The following is a 22,656-nucleotide window of genomic DNA, read 5'->3' on the forward strand; positions in this document are numbered from 1 at the left end:
ATCTCAAATGTTAAAATAATGCAAATATGAAATGAAATTTTATTTAGAATATTATTATATTATTAGAATATATGAAATGATTTATATAATTAAAATTACGTAAAAAAATATTTTAAGTTTTATAATTTTTTATTATTATAAAAATGACTAATTTATTTTCTTATAAAATTATTTATATTAAAGATAGAGTATTTAAAAAAATAGAATTTTTTTTATATAAAATCTAATAAAATATGTTAATGGGTGATGATTGGTAGAGAGAATGAAGACATTATAAAATTAACAATTTTTATTAATATAATAAAAATTATTTTCTAAAAAAAATATATTATTAAAGATAGAAGGTAACAAAATTTATATAAAATCTAATGCAACAAGTTAGTAGGATGGTGGTTGATAGAGATGGTTAGAATTTTTTTAATTAAATATTATAATAATCTTAAATGTTTTGGAGAAAATTATTTATAAAAATATTATAAAATTAAATAATAATATAGATAGATTATATATTTGAAAAGTCATAAAAAAAGGAATCAATTTGAATTTGTTTGTTACATAATCAATTTGAATTTGTTTGTTACATAATCAATTTGATTGCAAAATTTAAACATCCAATTTATTTTTTTCCTCTTATATATAGTAGAGTAGTATGTGTCACTTTTCACTCTCTTTCTACCTTGTTATAACCAAAATAATTTGATCAAAGGATGAACTATTGGATTGCTCTAATAGTGACGATATGGATGAGTGTGATGATAACAAACTCTGAGGGTGTGTGTCCTACAAAAAGATGGGCTTTACTAATTGCTACTTCAAAAGGTTATGAAAACTATAGGCACCAAGCTGATATATGTCATGCCTATCAAATATTAAAGAGTGGTGGTTATATAGATGAAAATATTATTGTTATGATGTATGATGATATTGCCTATAATGAAGAAAACCCTAAACCTGGTGTCATAGTTAATAAACCAGGTGGATCAAATGTTTACCATGGTGTTCCTAAGGTATGTATTTTCAATATGTTTGTGTTAATTTTTTATTTTGTGTATTAACTATAATATTCTCCACACTTAAATGTGATTTAGATTGGCTATTGGTTTAGCTTTTTATTGAATGATTTGAAATCATAAAAATTAGATTTTTTTTTTGTGGAGCTATGTTAAAAATAAGTTTCGATAATATGAGTATCCTTAAATTAGTTTTTTTTGTCAATTTGGAATATCTTTATGAGTCTTTGTATTGTATAATTCTTAGTTGTTCCTTCGTTACTGTTTTTCAATCGATGTTTTGTTATATTGTTGGGTTGTGTACCTTATTTAATTCATCTTTGGCTTATAAAAAAATTATTGAAAAGTTTAACCATAAAAAAAATTGGAGAAGAGGAGAAAGATGTTAAAAAAATTTATTATTTTTACAAAATTAATTTTAATTAATTTTATAAAAATTGTAATTTATCTTTTACAAAATATTTAAATTTTAGATTTGTTTTATCTAGCTCTATTTTTACGATGTAATTTGTTACACACTTGTAAATTATTTTATTGATGAAATTAATCTTAATTTATTTTATAAAAATTCTAATTTATTCTTGAAAAAATATTAACAATGAAGATTTTCGTTTCATTTGTTTTTTTTATGTTGAAATATTCTCTTTTGTTGCTACAAACTTGTTTCTGTAAATTTTATTTATTTTCAAACCAACCCTAAACTTATGTGCATACTTTTACATCTTAAAAAGACTACTAATTGTAAAATAAATTTAAATACCAATTTGTTATAAATATTAAATTTAAAGTACTAAATGATATACTTGACTTATTTTTTAAAATTTGTTATAAATATTTTGCATCTATATTCACAACAATTAATTGAATAAATAGTTTTTGTATTTTAAATCTATATATTTTTTTCCAGGATTATACAGGAAAGGAAGTAAATGTGAATAATTTTTTTGCTGTGCTAACTGGAAACAGAAATGCTATCAGAGGAGGTAGTGGTAAGGTTATCTGCAGCAGACCAAATGATACCATTTTAATTTACATTGCTGGTCATGGTAATGCAGGCATTATAGGTTAGTATCATGTTTCATAATAATATTTTTTATATTTATTTACGATATATTGTTTATTCACCACCAAACATAAATAAAGAAAATAAATTATGTTAGTTTATAATATTATTTTTTATTTATTTGATCAGCCATGCCAGATAGCAAATTATTATGGGGTGACGATTTTGTAGATATTTTGAAGAAAAAATATGATGCTAAGTCCTACAAAAAGATGGTGAGTTTTCTTCAACATTTTGTATAGAAAAAAAAACTTAATTCATCTACTCCTTTATGTTTAATATTATAACTTAATTTTTTACAGAAATAAAATATTAATTATTTTTATTTTAAAAAATATTAATTTTTTAGAACATAATTTTTTTAAGTAATTTTACACCAAATATAAAAAAATTTAAGTTATAGAATATTATATTATTTAAATAATTAATATATGTATTAATACAATATTTTTAAAGATTTAATATTATGTTAATAATAGTTTATAAATTTACTCTTATGCCTTCCTAATGAATAAAAATCCTAGTAATTTGAATTTGTCATTGATCTGTCTATAATTTATTGGAAAAAAAAAAGGTAATATACATGGAATCATGTTTATCTGGGAGCATGTTTGAAGGACTTCTTCCAAACAATATAAATGTATATGCAACAACATCTTCCAGTGCAAAAGAGGATAGTTATGCAACTTATTGTCCTGATGATGATTCTCTAATGAAAGAGTATACAACTTGTTTGGGAGATTCTTATAGTGTTTCTTGGATGGAAGACAGGTATGGTTCAATAGCTAAATGGTTTATTGGTTTTTTAATTTTTTTTATTCTTCATTAGAACATTATTTATATTAATAAATCACTTATATTATTAAATTACATATTTTTTGAATTTTTATTTATGGAACAGTGATCAAAATGATAGGAGGAAAAAAACATTGAAGCAACAATATTACACTGTAAGTCTTTTATTCGACTTAATTCGATAGTTTATTCATATTTATAAATCAACAACTTAAAAAAATATATTATTAATTTAATATTAAATATATTTGCATTAATGTACAGGTTCGTAATAGAGTATATTCAGAAATCAATACTCATGTGATGCAATATGGAGATTTAAATATGGAAAATGATTTTCTAGTTACATATCTTGGTGATGGTCATGTTCATGTTAATGATAATGATATCTACAATTTCAATAGTAGTGAAAGTCAAAAGTATTCTTCTTATACACAATTCAATACAACAACAAGATTAGTTGGTCAAGAAGATGCTCATTTACTTCATCTCAAACTTAAGGTTATTCTCATTTCACCATCTTATTATGTTTCATTTCAATTATTTATAAATAATTTTGAATAATAAAAAATACATGTTATTTTAATTATTTATCTATTTTGTTTCACTTCAATTTAAATATAAAATATATTTGAATGTTAAGAAGTTTTTTTTTTTAATTTTAGTTGGAAAAGGCACAACATGGTTCCAAGGAGAAGACAAAAGCTCAAACAAAGTTAGATGTTGAAATTTCTCATAGAACAAAAGTGGATCATAATGTCAATCTCATATGGAATATTACTTTTGGAGAAGAGAAAAATTCAACTATGATGACACATGTTCTTTCAGAAAGTCAACCTCTTGTGAATGATTGGGATTGTCTCAAAATGCTTGTAAGTGAAATATTTTTAAGCATATATGATGGTTTGTCTATACATTTATAAATTAAGGATTAATATTTGCAATATATTTATGCAGGTAAGAACTTATGAGCATCATTGTGGTGCCTTATTTACATATGGATTGAAGTATTCAAAAGTCTTTGCTAATATGTGCAATGCTGGTATTTCTAAGAAGCAAATGATTGCAGCAACATCTCAAGCTTGTCCTGAAAAAAACTTCTTCAAAAAAATTTTCTCCTCATGGATGTAATACATATATATTGTTAAAATAGTTTAGGAAAAATGCTATTTGCTTATTCTTTAAATTAGATGATTATTATTAAAATTATGATGTACTCTTTTAAGATAAAAGTGTAAATTACATTTATTTATTGCATTCTTATGACAAGATACATGAATTAGGAAGAAGTGATTGTCACCTCTAAAATCTGACATGACACCCCACCTATTTTTATATTATCTAAAATATCCTTATTAAAAAAGAGCAAACAAAAAATTTGGTAGTGCAATTGAAAAATTCAATTTGAATAGAAAAATATGATAGTGTATTTTAAAAATTCGATATGTTTTAAAAAATTTAGGATTTTTTGAAATCATCGGTAATTCATTTTCGATCGACAAAAAAATCTAAATTAATTTTATCGAATTTTTCAAAAAATATGATAAAAACATAGTTTTTTTTAAAATCCAATAATGCATTTGAAAAATCCAATAAAACTCCTTTTTTTTTTAAAATATGGTACTGTATTTTGAAAATTTTGGTAAAAACTCATGGTTATTTCAAAAATGCGATAGCATATTTTGAAACATCCAGGAAAAACTCATAGAGTTTTTAAAACTCCAATAAAAACTCATAAATTTTTTTACAATCTGATAAAAATTAATAGATTATTTAAAAAACCCGGTAAAATCTCATAGACTTTTTAAAAAATCGGGTAGAAACTCTTACTTTTTAAAAATCCGATAAAAATTCATAAGATTTGGAAAAATCTTGAAGAGTTTTTCAATGAAAAGAATGGTAACAGGCCTGTTCCTTCAGAATTAAGTTTTAACCACCTTAGTGAGGACGACAGTATGTGGTTAGACAGACCTTTTTCTGAATCTGAAATAAAAGACGTTGTTTGGGAGTGCGATGGAAACGAGAGCTCTGGGCCTGATGGGTTTTCGTTTGAATTCTTTAAACGCTGCTGGGAGATTGTCAAGAAGGATGTGTTTAAATTTGTAGACGATTTTTACAAGGATGCTACGTTGTTGAAAGTTGCTACTTCATCTTTCCTAACTCTTATCCCAAAGATCTCCAACCCTCAATCTCTTAGTGACTTCAGACCTATATGTCTTGTGGGAAGCTTACATAAGATCCTGTCCAAATTGATGGCTGCCAGAATCAAAGTTGTCATAGGTAAACTTGTTGCGGTAAACTAATCGGTATTCGTCCCCAGTAGAAATATCTTAGACGATGTTCTATTGATCAATGAGGTGTTGGACATGGCAAGAAGAGAAAACAGAAGTTGTATAGCTTTGAAGGTAGACTTTGAGAAAGCCTGCGACTGCGTTAATTGGGATTTTCTCCGCTTTTTGTTGAACAAAATGGAGTTTGGACGCAAATGGTTAGGTTGGATGGATTGTTGTATCTTCACGAGTTATACTTTAATACCAATAAATGGCAGCCCTACAAATGATTTCAAGGTGGCAAGGGGGCTCCGTCAAGGGGACCCTATATCCCCCTTTCTTTTCGTCTCGGTCACGGAGGCGTTGGCGGGGCTAATGCGGAAGGCAATGGAGATAGAAGCTTTTAAGGGATTCAAGATTAATGGAGTTGAACAAGTCAACCTTGTGCAATTCGCGAATGACACGATTATTGTGGTTGACAGTTGTAGTGACAATTTTTGGATGATGAAGTCTATCCTTAGAGGCTTTGAGTTGATGCCGAGACTGAAGATAAATTTTCTAAAGAGCAAGCTATATGGAATAAATGTTAATGATTGGCTAATGGAAGCAGCTTCTAGTTTCTTGAATTGCGATATTGACGTGTTTCCGTTCAAGTACCTTGGGGTCAAAGTCGGTGATAGTCCGAGGAAGCTTTCAATGTGGAAGGAGTTATTGTCTCAGCTCAAATCAAGATTGGCAACTTGGAAAGGAAGACACTTGAACACGGAAGGTAGGGTGATATTGATTAATTCAGTGTTGAATGTAATACCGATCTATTATTTATCATTTTATAGGCTCCTTCAAAAGTCATTAATGAGATTCGTAAGATACAAAGTAACTTTCTATGTGTAATACGGTGAACTGACTTTTTATCGAAATGTCGCGGTAAGCAAGAGTCGCCACCGACTTTTATTTTATCCAAACATCAGAAAGGCTAAAAGAACAGAAAAAACCTTTAAAAGAAAACGGGTTCGGGGGGTAATTTATGCAAAGGGAAGGTGTAAGGCGCCCTTTGCATCCATGGTTATCCATGGGCTCTTAATTGCTTTGCTCGTTTTTTAAAGAAATGTAGAAGAAGAGAATACGGATTTTAGCTCGTAAATGAGCGTAGCCTTATTGAAGGTTTATGAAAAAAGTGTAGAAAAAGAATTTTAAACCAGAGCAAAGCAATTAGGGGCAATTACCTGGTTAGATGAAAAATGTTCTTTAGCGCCTTTCAGGGTGAAAGGGTCTATCCATACCATAAGAGGGTAGGAAGTCTTTCGTTTGGATGTTAACGGGTCATCGAGTTATCGTTCGCCATAAGACTGTCCCATGCGATAGAGGGGCAGGTAGTCTAAGGGAAGGATCAGAATAGCCTTCTTCATTAGGCAACCAGAGGATACCTTAGCACTTCGTAGGCAACTTCGAGGGGCGAGGTCATATTTGGCGAATCGAAGGCAGCATCATTAGGGACTTATGACCTTGAGAATGAACTGAGGGCAACATTGCTGAGGTATCCTCGTGTTCGAGGGACAAGGCTATTCTGCAAAAAACACAAGGCAACAGGCAACAAGAGGGGTACCATAAAAGGTGCGTGGGTGCAACAATCACGTGATTAATTCAGATATTTATCTTGTAAAATTAAGTGATGCTAATTCATTTTAAGGCTTGCACTCCCTAAGATTACTAACCACACAATAATATAATATGCAGATTAAGTGCCTTTAAGGCCAAGCAATACAGTCTCGGAGCAGTTACAAATAATAATATGGGGAAGGGAAGAAGAAACCAGTGGATCTGACTCAAGTAATAATTAAGGCAGAGAAAATAAAAGAGATTAGGATTTAGGGTTACCGACTATTGAGCTTTGACGGTTGGCTAACCTTGAAAAATTGGGAAAAGGGCAAATAAAACAAAAAAGGGGTGAGTGTATTACCAATTCAATGACAATTAGGGTTAAACCTAATTTGGTAAAAGAGGGAAAAATAAATACTTAAACATAAAATAAGACTTAGCTTTTGATTTGATCTGATATGGTTCGTAGTTGGAGGTAGCTGTAACACCCTTCTAAAACCCCCCGGTAAAATAATATAATATAATCAGAGTAATAACACGTCAAGGATGTTACAATTATTAAATAAATAAAACATCAAAGTCGACTGTCATGCTTTTATTAAAATTAACCAAACTTCAACATGTGTTCATCACAGCGGAAACTTATTTCAACAATGTTAGGAGCATATCCAAACAACTCATCAATACATAATCCATAAACAAAATAACAACATAGTATCTCAAGTAACGCTAAGACTAATCGATCCCAGTGTTACAATCAGAGCATGACTCGACACGAACTACGGGCTAGCTTATAAGCTATCTTCACCCAATCACACGCCGCTACATCCTTAATCTGAAATCATCAAAGTAAGGGTGAGTTTCATTCGAATTAATAACCATTATACAATCATAAGCAATAGAATATCATAGCAATTATCATCCACTCATCATACATACAATCAGAATTATTATAACAAGCAAGCAACAGTGTATAAACATCATCTATCACACCACACAATCATTCAGTCATATCATAATATAATGCAATGAATGAACTGACACTAATGCATGTGGTACCATCCATGGGATAAACCCATTCAACTGATCTTTTTCATCACCGAGATACAGTTTTAACCAGCACAAATTCCACACAATGGGAATTATGCCCACCATTTTGATCCATTTCATCACCGGGATCCATCACCGAAAATGTATGCCAATGAATGCAACATATAACATGCTTACAACATCACCAATTCGATGTAACACACCGTTTCATTATCATCACCAAATCATCACCGATAAGCATGTATATATTCTTAGCATTCATACAAACATAACACACGCATACACGAAAGTCATCACCCAATAAATACATAATCACAGATAAACAACTTGGACTTTACATCCATACTACCTATTCATCATATAGGCCTTTAACTCAGCTTCACACTGCTCAAAACGGCACATAAATCGGGTATTCGGATCAAAAGTTATGAGTTTTCAAAGATAAAACATTTTTAGAAAAGTGCTGCAGGAACGGGGTTGTCCCTACGTGGGAACCGGTTCCTGGCAGCTTCAAAAGTCTCGTCTCTGGTTTTTACTATGGGGAACCGGGTTGTCCCTACATGGGAACCGGTTCCCAGCTACCCAGAATCCATATTTCTCTGTTTTTACAAGGGGGAACCGGTTCGTCCCACATGGGAACCGGTTCCTACGTACCTGCACAGCAAAAATCACCATTTTGACAGCTTTTACCCTATCCCATAACCCCAATTTCAGGTACATACGAACATAGCACACAAATACCATTGTTTTTCACACAATTACACATTTCAAATAGGTTATTGACATGTATTAACATCATATGTCACAAGTATCAACAGAATCATGTCAATTCATACAAGATTATCAAAACCTAACAAATTCCCAACCCGACACGTACGAATGAACTAAACAATAATCCTAATCTATCCTACTACCTACAATCGCATAAGGATTACTAACCCGAAGAATCCCCCCTTACCTCAGAGTCGGATCTTCGAAGTTCTTCTCCCCCTTTGGCTCTTCTCACTTTCACGTGTTCTTCAGTTCCAAAATCTGCTTCTACTGCTTCTGCTTCTCTTTTTCCCAATTTCCTTTATTTTATGAAAAATAAAATAAAACATTCTTAATGGGCTTGCTTAGTTAACACCCCCCTTCTACTAACTATCACACTCAGCCCAACACCATATTTTTATTATTTTCCAAATAATTCCCACAGATTATTATTTCTAATAATTTAATTAATAAAATAATTAAATTAATACACCAGAATTAACGGGGTGTTACAACTCTCCCCCACTAAAAGAGTTTTCGTCCTCGAAAACATACCTCAAACGAAGAGTTCAGGATAAGAGTCTTTCATCTGACTTTCTAGCTCCCACGTAACATTTCCACCTGCAGCTCCTCCCCAAGCTACTCGGACTAAAGCTATTTCTTTACCACGTAGTTGCTTTATCTTCCGATCTTCAATCCTCATAGGCAACGCCTCAACTGTCATATTATCTCTCACTTGCACATCATCCGCTTGGATTACATGAGACGGATCCGCAATATATTTCCTCAATTGAGATATATGGAATACGTCATGTAGGTTTGCAAGTGTGGTCGGTAAAGCAATACGATAAGCAACCTCTCCTACTCTTTCCGTAATCTGAAACGGACCAATGAAACGCGGCGTCAACTTCCTTGACTTTAGTGCTCGACCAACACCCGTCGTAGGAGTTACTCTAAGAAACACATGATCTCCCTCTTGAAATTCAAGTGTTCTCCGCCTTTTATCATGATAGCTTTTCTGACGACTTTGAGAAGCCTTCATCTTCTCTTGAATCATCTTAATCTTTTCCGTCGTCTCTTGAACAATCTCTGGTCCAATCACTGCACTTTCACCAGCTTCATACCAACACAGTGGTGTCCTACACCTTCTACCATACAAAGCTTCAAATGGAGCCATACCAATACTCGAATGGTAGCTGTTGTTGTAAGTAAATTCAATCAACGGCAAATAACTATCCCATGCTCCACCCTTTTCCAATACACAAGCACGTAATAGGTCTTCCATTGATTGAATCGTCCTTTCAGTTTGACCATCAGTCTGCGGATGGTAAGCAGAACTTAACCTCAATTTAGTACCCAAGGCCTCCTGTAACCCTTCCCAAAATCTGGATGTAAATCTTGGATCTCTATCTGATACTATGCTCGAAGGAATACCATGCAAACTTACTATTTTCTCAATGTACAACTGTGCCAACCTTTCCATCGAATAATCCATCCTCATCGGTATGAAGTGAGCAGACTTCGTCAGTCTATCCACAATAACCCAAATGGCTTCATAGTTCTTAGCTGTTCTTGGCAATCCAGATACAAAGTCCATGGATATGCTATCCCACTTCCATTCAGGAATAAATAAAGGCTGCATAGTTCCATACGGCTTCTGATGTTCGATCTTTGACTTTTGACAAGTCAAACAAGATTACACAAATTCAGCTATGTCCTTTTTCATTCCCGGCCACCAGAATAACTTCTTCAAATCATGGTACATCTTAGTAGCACCGGGGTGAATACTCAACCCACTACGATGTCCTTCTTCTAAGATACTCTTCTTCAGTTCGGTAACATCAGGAACACAAACACGGTCGCCAAACCTCATTATGCCATTCTCATCAATTCTGAACTCATCTCCTTTTCCTTGGTTAATCAGAGTCAATCTGTCAACTAGTCCCACATCTTCCTTCTGCCTTTCTCTGATCTCATCAAGAATTCCACTTGTCAGCTTTAACATACCTAACTTGATACTATTCGAAGTGCCTTCACATACCAAACTTAAATCCCGGAATTGTTCAATCAAATCTAGTTCTCGTACCATCAACATTGACATATGCAAGGACTTCCTACTCAAAGCATCAGCAACAACATTCGCCTTACCCGGATGGTAATTCAGCTCAAAATCATAATCTTTAAGGAACTCTAACCACCTCCTCTGTCTCATATTAAGCTCTTTCTGATCAAATAGGTACTTCAGACTCTTATGATCACTAAACACCTCGAATCGTGAACCATAAAGATAATGTCTCCATAATTTCAACACAAACACCACTGCTGCTAACTCTAAGTCATGAGTCGGGTAATTCTTTTCATGCACCTTAAGTTGTCTCGACGCATAAGCAACTACCTGCTGATTCTGCATTAGTACACCTCCAAGTCCCATCAATGAAGCGTCACAATATACGACAAAAGATTCTGCCGGATTCGGCAAAATTAAAATAGGAGCACTAGTCAGCCTCTTCTTTAATTCTTGGAATCCTTCTTCGCATTCCGAGTCCCAAACGAATGCTTGACCCTTCCTAGTCAACTTCGTCAACGGTAGAGCTAACTTTGAAAATCCTTCTATAAACTTCCGATAATAACCTGCAAGACCCAGAAAGCTACGAATTTCGGTAACGGACTTCAGGGCTTCCCACTGAGACACGGCTTCTACCTTTGCTGGGTCTACGGCAATACCGTTCTTGGAAATTACATGACCCAGGAAACTTACTTCGCTTAACCAGAAATCACATTTCGACAGTTTGGCATAAAGCTTCTTCTCTTTCAACACCCCCAGCACAATTTTGAGATGCTCTGCATGTTCTTCTTCACTTTTGGAATATATCAGAATGTCGTCAATGAACACCACAACGAACTTATCGAGATAAGGATGAAAAATCCTATTCATGTATTCCATGAAAACACCAGGTGCGTTAGTAACCCCAAAAGGCATCACAGTGTATTCATAATGACCATACCTCGTTCTGAACGCAGTCTTCTGAATATCGTCCGCCTTCACACGAATCTGATGATACCCAGACCTCAAATCAATTTTACTGAATATACTAGCTCCGACCAACTGATCCATCAAATCATCAATCCTCGGCAATGGATACCGATTCTTGATAGTAACTTTATTCAGTTGTCTGTAGTCTACACACAACCTCATAGATCCTTCTTTCTTCTTTACCAATAACACCGGTGCACCCCACGGTGACACACTTGGATGGATGAACTCCTTCTCTAACAATTCTTCTAATTGACTCTTCAACTCTGTCAATTTAGATGCTGACATCCTATAAGGTGCCATCGATATAGGACTGGTTCCAGGAACTAACTCAATAGCAAACTCTACTTCCCTTTCAGGTGGTAGCTCTCTGACATCTTCTGGAAAAACTTCTGGAAATTCTCGGACCACTGGTAATTCATTACTCGCTACTCTTCCTTTCACTTCCATCGACGCAAAAAGCATAAACACGGCTGCCCCGTCTTGAATTGCTTCACCTACTTGTCTTGCAGTCATTGCCAACTCTTCGATACTCATCTCTTCAGGAAAGATGACCGTCTTCGTAAAACAATTGATATGAACTCGGTTAAATTGCAACTAGTTCATCCCCAGAATAATGTCAAGTTGTTCAAGTGGAAGGCACACTAAGTCCATTCCAAACTTCCTACCAAATATATCAATAGGACAGTTCAAACATGCAGATGAAGTGGTCACTGAACCCGACGCAGGAGTATCAATAACCATACTTCCATTAATCTTTGTTATCTCTAAATTCAGCCTCTTAGCACAATCCAATGAAATAAACGAGTGAGTCGCACCAGTATCAATAATCGCAATTAAAGGTGTGTTATGTATGAAACACGTACCTTTAATCAGTCTATCCTCCGGAGTAGTTTCTGATCCAGACAAAGCAAAGACTTTCCCTCCAGACTGGTTCTTCTTCGGCTTGGTGCACTGTGTACTGATATGACCTTCTTCTCCACAGTTATAGCAAGTCACAGTTCTCATCTTACAGTCAGGAGCAACATGGCCTACTCTGCCACACTTAAAGCACTTCTTCTCTTCTTTCTTGCACTCATCCCTCTTATGTCCAGTTTCACCACAGTTGAAGCACCTAAAGGGAGCACCAGAATCTCCCCCACTAGGTCTTCTCCAGTTACCAGCTCTTGGGTTTCCCCTACCATATGGTGTACCTCTGTCCATAGGTTTCTTACCCTTCTTATCAACTAACTCGCGAGAGTGAGATGATTTCAGCTTAAGACTGTCTTCCTCAAAGATTCTGCTACAGTCCACCAAATCAGCAAATCGGCGAATCCTTTGATACCTGATGCCCTGTTTGATCTCATCACGAAGACCATTCTCAAACTTGATACACTTAGAGAATTCTCCAGCTGCATCGTTGGTGTAGGGTGTGTAGTGCTTAGCCAATTCCACAAATTTGGAAGCATATTCAGGCACTGTCATACTACCCTGTTTCAGTTCCAAGAACTCAATCTCCTTCTTTCCCCGAACATCTTCAGGATAGTACTTCCTCAGAAATTCTCTCTTGAATATGGCCCAAGTAATCGCAATCCCATCTGAATCCAATTCAGTCTTAGTAGTAACCCACCAGTCATCAGCTTCTTCTGATAGCATGTGAGTACCGTACCTCACCTTCAGATTTTCTGCACAATCGATCACTCGGAAGATCCTCTCGATCTCTTTCAACCATTTCTGAGCACCATCAGGGTCATGAGTACCTTTGAACAGTGGAGGATTGTTCCTCTGAAAGCTGTTCAACTGCCTGTCAGCACCAATCGCAGCTCCATTAGCATTCCCTCCCAATACACCAGCAATCATGCCTAAAGCCTCTGCGATAGCGTCATCGTTCCTTCCACCTCTTCCAGCCATTGTTCTGCTAAATCACAAAACAATCTCATCAGAACAAAAGTATCGACAGTGTTTACCTTACACTAGTCGCATACAAGGGAACACTGACACTAAGACTCTGACTCTAACGACCGACTATGCTCTGATACCACTATTGTAACACCCTTCTAAAACCCCCCGGTAAAATAATATAATATAATCAGAGTAATAACACGTCAAGGATGTTACAATTATTAAATAAATAAAACATCAAAGTCGATTGTCATGCTTTTATTAAAATTAACCAAACTTCAACATGTGTTCATCACAGCGGAAACTTATTTCAACAATGTTAGGAGCATATCCAAACAACTCATCAATACATAATCCATAAACAAAATAACAACATAGTATCTCAAGTAACGCTAAGACTAATCGATCCCAGTGTTACAATCAGAGCATGACTCGACACGAACTACGGGCTAGCTTATAAGCTATCTTCACCCAATCACACGCCGCTACATCCTTAATCTGAAATCATCAAAGTAAGGGTGAGTTTCATTCGAATTAATAACCATTATACAATCATAAGCAATAGAATATCATAGCAATTATCATCCACTCATCATACATACAATCAGAATTATTATAACAAGCAAGCAACAGTGTATAAACATCATCTATCACACCACACAATCATTCAGTCATATCATAATATAATGCAATGAATGAACTGACACTAATGCATGTGGTACCATCCATGGGATAAACCCATCCAACTGATCTTTTTCATCACCGAGATACAGTTTTAACCAGCACAAATTCCACACAATGGGAATTATGCCCACCATTTTGATCCATTTCATCACCGGGATCCATCACCGAAAATGTATGCCAATGAATGCAACATATAACATGCTTACAACATCACCAATTCGATGTAACACACCGTTTCATTATCATCACCAAATCATCACCGATAAGCATGTATATATTCTTAGCATTCATACAAACATAACACACGCATACACGAAAGTCATCACCCAATAAATACATAATCACAGATAAACAACTTGGACTTTACATCCATACTACCTATTCATCATATAGGCCTTTAACTCAGCTTCACACTGCTCAAAACGGCACATAAATCGGGTATTCGGATCAAAAGTTATGAGTTTTCAAAGATAAAACATTTTTAGAAAAGTGCTGCAGGAACGGGGTTGTCCCTACGTGGGAACCGGTTCCTGGCAGCTTCAAAAGTCTCGTCTCTGGTTTTTACTATGGGGAACCGGGTTGTCCCTACATGGGAACCGGTTCCCAGCTACCCAGAATCCATATTTCTCTGTTTTTACAAGGGGGAACCGGTTCGTCCCACATGGGAACCGGTTCCTACGTACCTGCACAGCAAAAATCACCATTTTGACAGCTTTTACCCTATCCCATAACCCCAATTTCAGGTACATATGAACATAGCACACAAATACCATTGTTTTTCACACAATTACACATTTCAAATAGGTTATTGACATGTATTAACATCATATGTCACAAGTATCAACAGAATCATGTCAATTCATACAAGATTATCAAAACCTAACAAATTCCCAACCCGACACGTACGAATGAACTAAACAATAATCCTAATCTATCCTACTACCTACAATCGCATAAGGATTACTAACCCGAAGAATCCCCCCTTACCTCAGAGTCGGATCTTTGAAGTTCTTCTCCCCCTTTGGCTCTTCTCACTTTCATGTGTTCTTCAGTTCCAAAATCTGCTTCTACTGCTTCTGCTTCTCTTTTTCCCAATTTCCTTTATTTTATGAAAAATAAAATAAAACATTCTTAATGGGCTTGCTTAGTTAACACCCCCCTTCTACTAACTATCACACTCAGCCCAACACCATATTTTTATTATTTTCCAAATAATTCCCACAGATTATTATTTCTAATAATTTAATTAATAAAATAATTAAATTAATACACCAGAATTAACGGGGTGTTACAGTAGCCTCGGGGTTAATCCTGAAAAGTTAGCAAAATAGACAGCAAAAGAAGTGAGTGCAAAAGAGTTCATTGACTTTTGAGGTTTAACCCTAATAATAATTCTATAAGGCAAACAAATATCCAAATAAAGATAAAGTCGGAACTTAGCTTCGTAATAGGCGAGGCGCGTAGTCGGAGGAAACCCTGTTGCTAACCCTGAAAAAATGCACAAAGAAATATTTTTTCAGTGTATGGCTAATTCCCGCAAATATTAAATCGGGAAGCAATTAAATAAAGATCGGATTTAATTAATTATTGGTTTTCAACCTAATTAATTAATTGATTAAAAGTATATACAAAAATAATATTTTTTATTGTTTAAAAACAATTATTGATAAAATTGTAGAAAAATCGAGTCTTCGATAAAGAAAACGAATTATAAAATTATTATATGATAAAATAAAATGTTTAAATAAAATGGTTTAATAAAAAATTTAGAATAAAAGAAAGAAAAAGAAAATAAGTGAGGAATTATGTAATTGAAATAAAAAAAATTAACTTGAGAAAATTTAGCTTTGATCAGCTGTGATGCGCTTATGAGGGTGTACCATGGAGCTTCATCTTCTGGACTGTCCGATCTGGGTTTGGGTTGATCTAGTGGAGGAAAGGTGAAGGAGTACCATGCGCATTGACCAGTGAGGAGCACTGGATCTTGTAGCAAGTTAATTCAAAATAAATGATAAAATTAAACTGAGGGACCTGGGGATCGAACCAGCGTGTCTTCGGTCATGCGTTCTCCTCCCAATCCATTGCGCTGTGCTATGTTAGTTGTTAATGTAACCTGGGATAACTATTATATAATAAAACACGGTTAAGAAATTAAATGAGATGGTATTTTCTACGCGCGGGCCCCAGTTGTGTTTTGACTGACCAACCAGAATGCTTGCAAGGGACACGTAGATAGTCAAAATTTCCAGAAAAACACAGGCTCACCGGAGACGGCGGAAGCATCTTCTTCTCCGGCGGCCATCCGCCCTAACACCTGCAAAAACAAGTCAAATCGAGAAACAAAAGGGCCTATCCCGATCGAAATTTCCTCCTGAATTCAAATATACCCTTAGTTTCTCTTGAAAACGAGTGTAACTAGGGTTTCGAGGAACCACACCTTTGAAGCCCTAGCCATGGCAAGTTGTTGTTCCAGCGTCGTACCTTCAGAGTAATGATGCTAAACGAATCCAAGCATGATAAGGAGCATATGTATGTGCATAAAATTCATTTAAATGACATGTACATGGAAATTTAATTTCAAAGAAACTAAACAAACCGGTGTTGCTTGGAGACGATGATAGGGGATGCTGCAATCCTTGAGGATGATTGGAACGCGTTCCTGGGAGTTCCTGGATGATGATGGAGTGCTTACAATTGATTGAAACTTGCTGAAAAGGATCTTTTGGTTATGCCCTAGTTTGGAAGGATTTTTCTTTCCTTGAACCCTATTCTTTTGCTCCCAATTTTCGTCCTTTCTCTCACTGAATGCCTTGTGTTTAAATATGTGAAGGATTTAGGTTAATGAAAAGAGAAAGAATCAAGTGATTTGGAAAATTTGAGATTTGATTGAAAATATTGCATGAAATCTTTCTTCTTTTGGAAAATCCCTCCTCCAATCTTTCCCATCACATGCCTTGGCCTTAAAGATTGTTTTGATGAATATTCTGATTGTAATTCACAAACCATGCATTTATTTGGAATTTATTTAATTTATTTTGATTTTAAATGAATAATAATCAAAACAAATAAAATAAAATAACCAAAAATCATGTTGAACGAAATTCTTTGGTCCTCCATGGATTTCTTGGGCCTTTATATGATCCAGACCAAAGCCTCACAATTTAATTTGTATTTTTGGTATTTTACTTGATTTATTTGCAATTTAAAATGAATAAAATTCAAATAAATAGAAATAAAAATGCCAAAAATACAAGGATGGTTTTATAGGTTCTTATTTGGGTCATATATATGTTTGAAGTCTAAAACCTAAGCCCGTTAGTTCAAAAACACAAAAATATTCAATTAGGGTTTCATGCACTTCTTGAATTTTGACCAACTTCTGAGTCTCATATCTCCTTCAATTTTTGTGGTATGAACATGTTCTAGGACTTTTTAGAAAGCTTAAAGAGTCCTCTAAAATCTCCTTTTGGTTTCATCTCAATTGAGTCTACCATGTTCAAGTTACGAGCTTTGAGAAAAATGACTTTTTGCGATCTTTTAGAAGGACCTGTAATGTTTTGGCTCATATCTCCCAAATGGTGCATTTCTGGCCTTGGCTTGTGAGATACAAAATTGTAGAGAATTCAATTTCCTTCAAAATGAGCTTTAGATGGGAAATTTCTGATGTTCCATGTGGAAGTTATGGCTGGTCAAAGTTTAGTTGACTTTCTCCTTAAAATCCTAATTTAGAAACTTAGGTTTTTGATGATTTTGGAGCTTTCTTTGATGAACCATGATCAATATTTGATCAAATGGTGAATGATACTTTAATACAAGGATGTTGACAAAAAATTAGGAGCTTGGACTGTACTTTGACCACAGTTGACTTTTAGGTCACATCAGTCGACTGTTGACTTTCTGAGCAATTGAGTGGTCAATCCCTTGAATTGAACTTGAAACTTGGCATGAGGATACTTTGAATCGTATGAGAGACCATGGAATCCACTTGAGGTATCATAAATTCAAATTCCTTGATTAAATCAGAAACCCTAATTTTGGATCTTGTGCTTAGGAGAAGAGTGAGCTTTGAGTAATTGGAGATTTTTGAGCATTTGAAAGTCAGGTGGAATGAAATATGATGGGCAAATTTTGGGGTATGACACTATGGCATAAAAGGGAAGATGAACGCTCAATTCATTGGGTAAGCTAGAAATCTATTTGTAAATCAAAGGATAAAGGTGGTTTGGAAGTAAAGGATATTAAAATTGTTAATCGGTCTCTATTACAAAATTGGAAATGGAGGATTGTAAATGAGTCGGATGCGCTCTGGAGTAGCTTGCTTCGAAGTAGATACGGTGATACGGTGATACGGTGATACGGTGATCAAAGTGTTAGTTGGGGATGCTGCCGTCTTGCAACATACGGATTCCATATGGTGGCGTGATATGATCATGTCCGGCACTTCTGCTCATGACAGTAGTAATATTTTCACAAGCTTGATTACGACTACGGTAAATAGCGGCAGCGGGGTAGCTTTTTTGCAATCAAACTGGCTGGGAAATCAATCTCTTATGGAGGCATATCTAGAAGTGTTTGCTGCTGCCTCTAATAAATTATGTAGTGTGGCTGATGTTATAGTTTGGAATGGGAGGGAAATGTCTTGGAATTTGGAGAATAGTTTGGATATCCATAATCCTTACTTCATGATGGTTAAAGATGAGTTTATGGAGCTGTTAACTCAGTTTTCCTTGGGCAGTGAAGACAAAGACAAGCATGTTTAGAAATTTTCGTGTGAAGGTTGTTTTTCTGTTAGCTCCTGCTATGCGCTTCTATCGGGTGCGGAGGCTTCTACTCCAGATTGTCCTGAAAACATTGCTAAGGCGCTGGTATTGATGTGGAAGGTTAATGCTCCACAAAAGTTGCTCTTTTTTGGATGGAAAGTTTTACTTAAAAGAATACCTACAAAAGACCAACTCATCAAGCGAAATATTCATTTGGTGAGTAATAATCCTTCTGGTGTGTTCTGTTTGTCGCAAGTAGAATACGTTATCCATATTTTTGAATCTTGTTCCTTGGCGGATCTTATTTGGCGAAGAGTGTTGATTTGGTTAGACTCTTTGGAGGAAATAAACTTGGAAGATTTCAAGTCCTTCTTCTTCCATATTGAGAAAGTTAAGGGAGTAATGAAAAGGAGAATAGTTGTTGTGGTTTGGTTAAGGACAATTTGGTGTATTTGGATGTCTAGAAATGACTATATTTTTAAGAACATAGATCCCTCTTATGATGATGTTATATCAGCTATTATGATGACGGTTACGCGTATACCAAAGGCTGCTACTGTTACGAAGGTTATAGTTCTCTATTAATGGAGTCAGTTATAAACGTTACAAAATTCACGAGCAGTTACAACGGCTATGAAGACAGTTAATGGTCATCAAGACCAAGGATTTCACTATAAATAGGGCTCCCAACCGAGGGATAAGCAAGACGCATTATATCTTGAGCTTGCACCACTTGCATTGCTCAAATCCCTAAAGCTAAACACCTACAAACTCCTGTGTGACCTCGCCGGAATCTTCTTCCAGGAGGTAATCAAAAGTGTTCTGCAGGAACATTTGGTGCTCACCGTAAGGCCTAGGTAAAACTTTTCCAGGCCGCATATCTTTTCATACATTCAAAAAAGGAAATCAGATGAGCACTACCGATGAAAATTTCTTGTCTGGTATGGTTCATTTGCTAACCATAGCAGAAGCTTTGAAGCAGCAGAACAAATCACTTCAACGTTTTATCCAATTCTTACAGACTCAGATGTCTAAGGGGAATGGGTTCACACACGATTCGCCTTACTTTCAGCCTATGTCAGAAACTGTATGGGCGGATGGGATTCCCGAAAACTTTGAGCCTTCTCCTTTACCTACTTTTTATGGCAAAGGAGACCCCGGGCAACATGTCATGGCAATCAATGATCAAACAGCCATACTGGGAGCTATAAATACTCTCAAATGCGTGTTGATGATAGGAGCTTTGAAGGGCGAAGCGTTACACTGGTACATGAGCCTACCCAGAGCATCCGTGTTAGGATATCCTGACCTGGTATGGAAAATTATTCAGTATTTCCCAGTCAGCAAGCATAAGGAAACATTTATTCTCAATCCTCCCAGCAATCGCTCGGGGCTGCTCAGGGTACTCCCAGGTCTACCGAGCTTTCTTCAATAAAAGAGTTGTTCATAAATGAGGACTATGATGTCCTAAATGAGGAAACTAGCAAGGGACAATATCATCTGGGCGTTCTAAGGAAGCTTCACAACAAGTCAGATAGAAGTGCCCTTCGAAAAGAAAGAAAGTGATATTATTCACAGCGTCATGGTATGCCAGAACGCAGTCAAAAACCTCGTGGAAACAGGAAAAAATCTTTCACACCCCTCAATTCGAAGAGGTCGGATATCTTGCAGGAGGTGGATCGTTTAGTTTTAGTAGTCAGGCCACCACGGGCTCGCAAGGTAACAACATACAACGGAAATGAACCTTGGTGTTCGTTTCATCGGTTGGAAGGTCATCACACAGAATAGTGCATGTAGTTTAAGAAGGAGATTGAGGCTTTGGTTCAGCGCGGTAAGTTTTCATCCTATGTAAATGATGTTTTGTCATCATCTGCAGGCAAAGGAGATTCAGCTCAGTCAAGGTTCGAGAGGAGAAGGTCTCATATAGAGAAAGGCAAAAGGTCCAGAAGGAATATTCGAGGGGTTCGTACTTCGACACGTCCCAAGGAACATTGGGATAGTTCGACGGTGAAGGCAAAGCGGTTTGGCAAGGGAAGAAAGATCCACCAATCTTCTACAAAGGGATAGGTACGTCTTACCGTCGAACAGGTACAAGCGATTGTGACAGGATAGGATTTTCTAGGATTTGAATGTTGACTAAGTTTGTTGTTTTTCTATGATGAAGAACCTTATAAGGAACTAAGTAATAAATTAAGGTTGGTGAGGAGTACTCTTTTCCTTATAAGGGTTTTTAATGAGGTGCCCTGACCCTTTCATTTATGGAATTGTTGTTCTTGGATGAAGTATAAAAAGGAGTAAGTCGATTAGTTATCGCATTTGTCAAAATTGCGTCATCGCAACCTTTTTGACGCAAATCGACTAGTTGTCGCATTTGTCAAAATTGCGCCAACATGGCCTCTTATGATGCCTCACCCTCTTTTTCCTTTTACTTATACTTACCCACCATTCACGAGGTTGGGGTTTGCCTCCCTTTCTCATCCTTCATGGAGAGGGTTCTTACAGTGCTTAATGTGGCCCCTCCCAAATCACACTCAATAGTTGGAGCATCATTAAGGCATTTGAGATTATATGCCAGCGGCTAGGGGCTTACTTAATCATCGAGATGTTTTTTTTTCATTTTATGGCACCAAAGCATCTGTTCGCTGAGACTGGGTAACTACTGTTGGTCTTCCTGGGAGAGCCTTATTCAAACCCCATTCCAACCACTTCAAAGGTTGGAAGGAAAATTTTGTGAAGATTAAATGACAAGGCAACTTCTAACCAAATATTACTAGGGTGAATGGTGCCCCTAGATTTCCCATCGCATGGACGATAGTCCTACGACAATCATTAAGTACAACTATACCTACCTTAATGTTGATGAAGTTGAAATGGCTTGAACCTTAGATGAGTTTAAAGTCATGGAGTCGCCATGATTATTTTGGACTAAAGGGTTGATGGATCCCTAGACAAATATATATAAGTACGTTTTAATTATGTTGTCCTATATATTGGTGCTTACATAACTCATAATGATTATTTCTTCTTATTTCTTCTTCTTACATAAATCATGCTTACATAATTGAGGATTTGTAGAAGGAGAATGAGACCCTGAAGGCAAGCTTCAGGATGCAGATATAGATCTATGTGCTTGTAAGTATAAATTTAACAATCCCATAAAATATCCTTTCTAATTGTTTTATGACAACAACGTCAATAGTTGTTATAAAGTTAGCGGCAAATAGGTTTCAACCCTCTGATAATGGTGACCTAGCAAGGCAAATATCTCATGCCTCATCAACAGAAAGAGACACATGACTAAAGTGCTTATATGATCTATACTTCTAACTAAAGGCTTGGGAGTCTTAGAGTAATTAAAGAGAGTAAGTGTGAAAGTTCGCCAAGTCATGTATGTCAGTCTGTCTAAGTGAATCGTGTAATGTGAAAGTAAGGTAGTAGCTTAAAGGTACTAAGTAAAAATAACACATACACACTTAAAACATCTTTCAAAATGTTTCTATCCTTAAAATAATTTTCTAACCTAGAACTAAGTGATTAAAAAGCTGTCCAAAATATTTTTTAACTATCTAATCGATTAGAAAGATGTGCCAATCGGTTGGAAAAAATTTTCTAATCCAATTGATTGGAACACTATGTTAATCAATTAGAAGAGTGCCAATCAATTACATAATCAATAAGTGTAACACCTCAAAAATTATTTCTAATTATTTAATTTAAGTAAGAAAATTATTTTATTGGAATAATTGATTTTATGAGGAACATT

The 22,656-nt window shown here is 35.4% G+C and overlaps 2 protein-coding genes across 2 annotated transcripts; one reads left to right on the plus strand and one right to left on the minus strand.

Moving 5' to 3' along the window:
- The first annotated feature begins 707 nt into the window (after positions 1-707).
- On the plus strand, positions 708-5,171 carry LOC131611032 (vacuolar-processing enzyme alpha-isozyme-like). The gene is made up of 9 exons (XM_058883158.1): positions 708-1,007; positions 1,918-2,074; positions 2,203-2,288; positions 2,648-2,844; positions 2,975-3,023; positions 3,133-3,369; positions 3,534-3,740; positions 3,826-3,995; positions 4,775-5,171. The coding sequence occupies exons 1-9, from the start codon at positions 708-710 to the stop codon at positions 5,169-5,171; spliced, it is 1,800 nt and encodes a 599-aa protein (XP_058739141.1).
- Positions 5,172-7,281: 2,110 nt separating this feature from the next.
- Positions 7,282-12,771, minus strand: LOC131611034 (uncharacterized). Its single transcript, XM_058883159.1, has 2 exons — positions 12,435-12,771; positions 7,282-7,569 (listed from the first exon to the last, which is right to left on the minus strand). Exons 1-2 carry the CDS (start codon positions 12,769-12,771, stop codon positions 7,565-7,567), a joined length of 342 nt encoding a protein of 113 aa, XP_058739142.1. The 3' UTR covers positions 7,282-7,564.
- Positions 12,772-22,656: the final 9,885 nt, after the last annotated feature.

The sequence above is a fragment of the Vicia villosa genome, linkage group LG6 (assembly GCF_029867415.1).
Source record: "Vicia villosa cultivar HV-30 ecotype Madison, WI linkage group LG6, Vvil1.0, whole genome shotgun sequence".
Classification (NCBI taxonomy): Eukaryota; Viridiplantae; Streptophyta; class Magnoliopsida; order Fabales; family Fabaceae; genus Vicia; species Vicia villosa.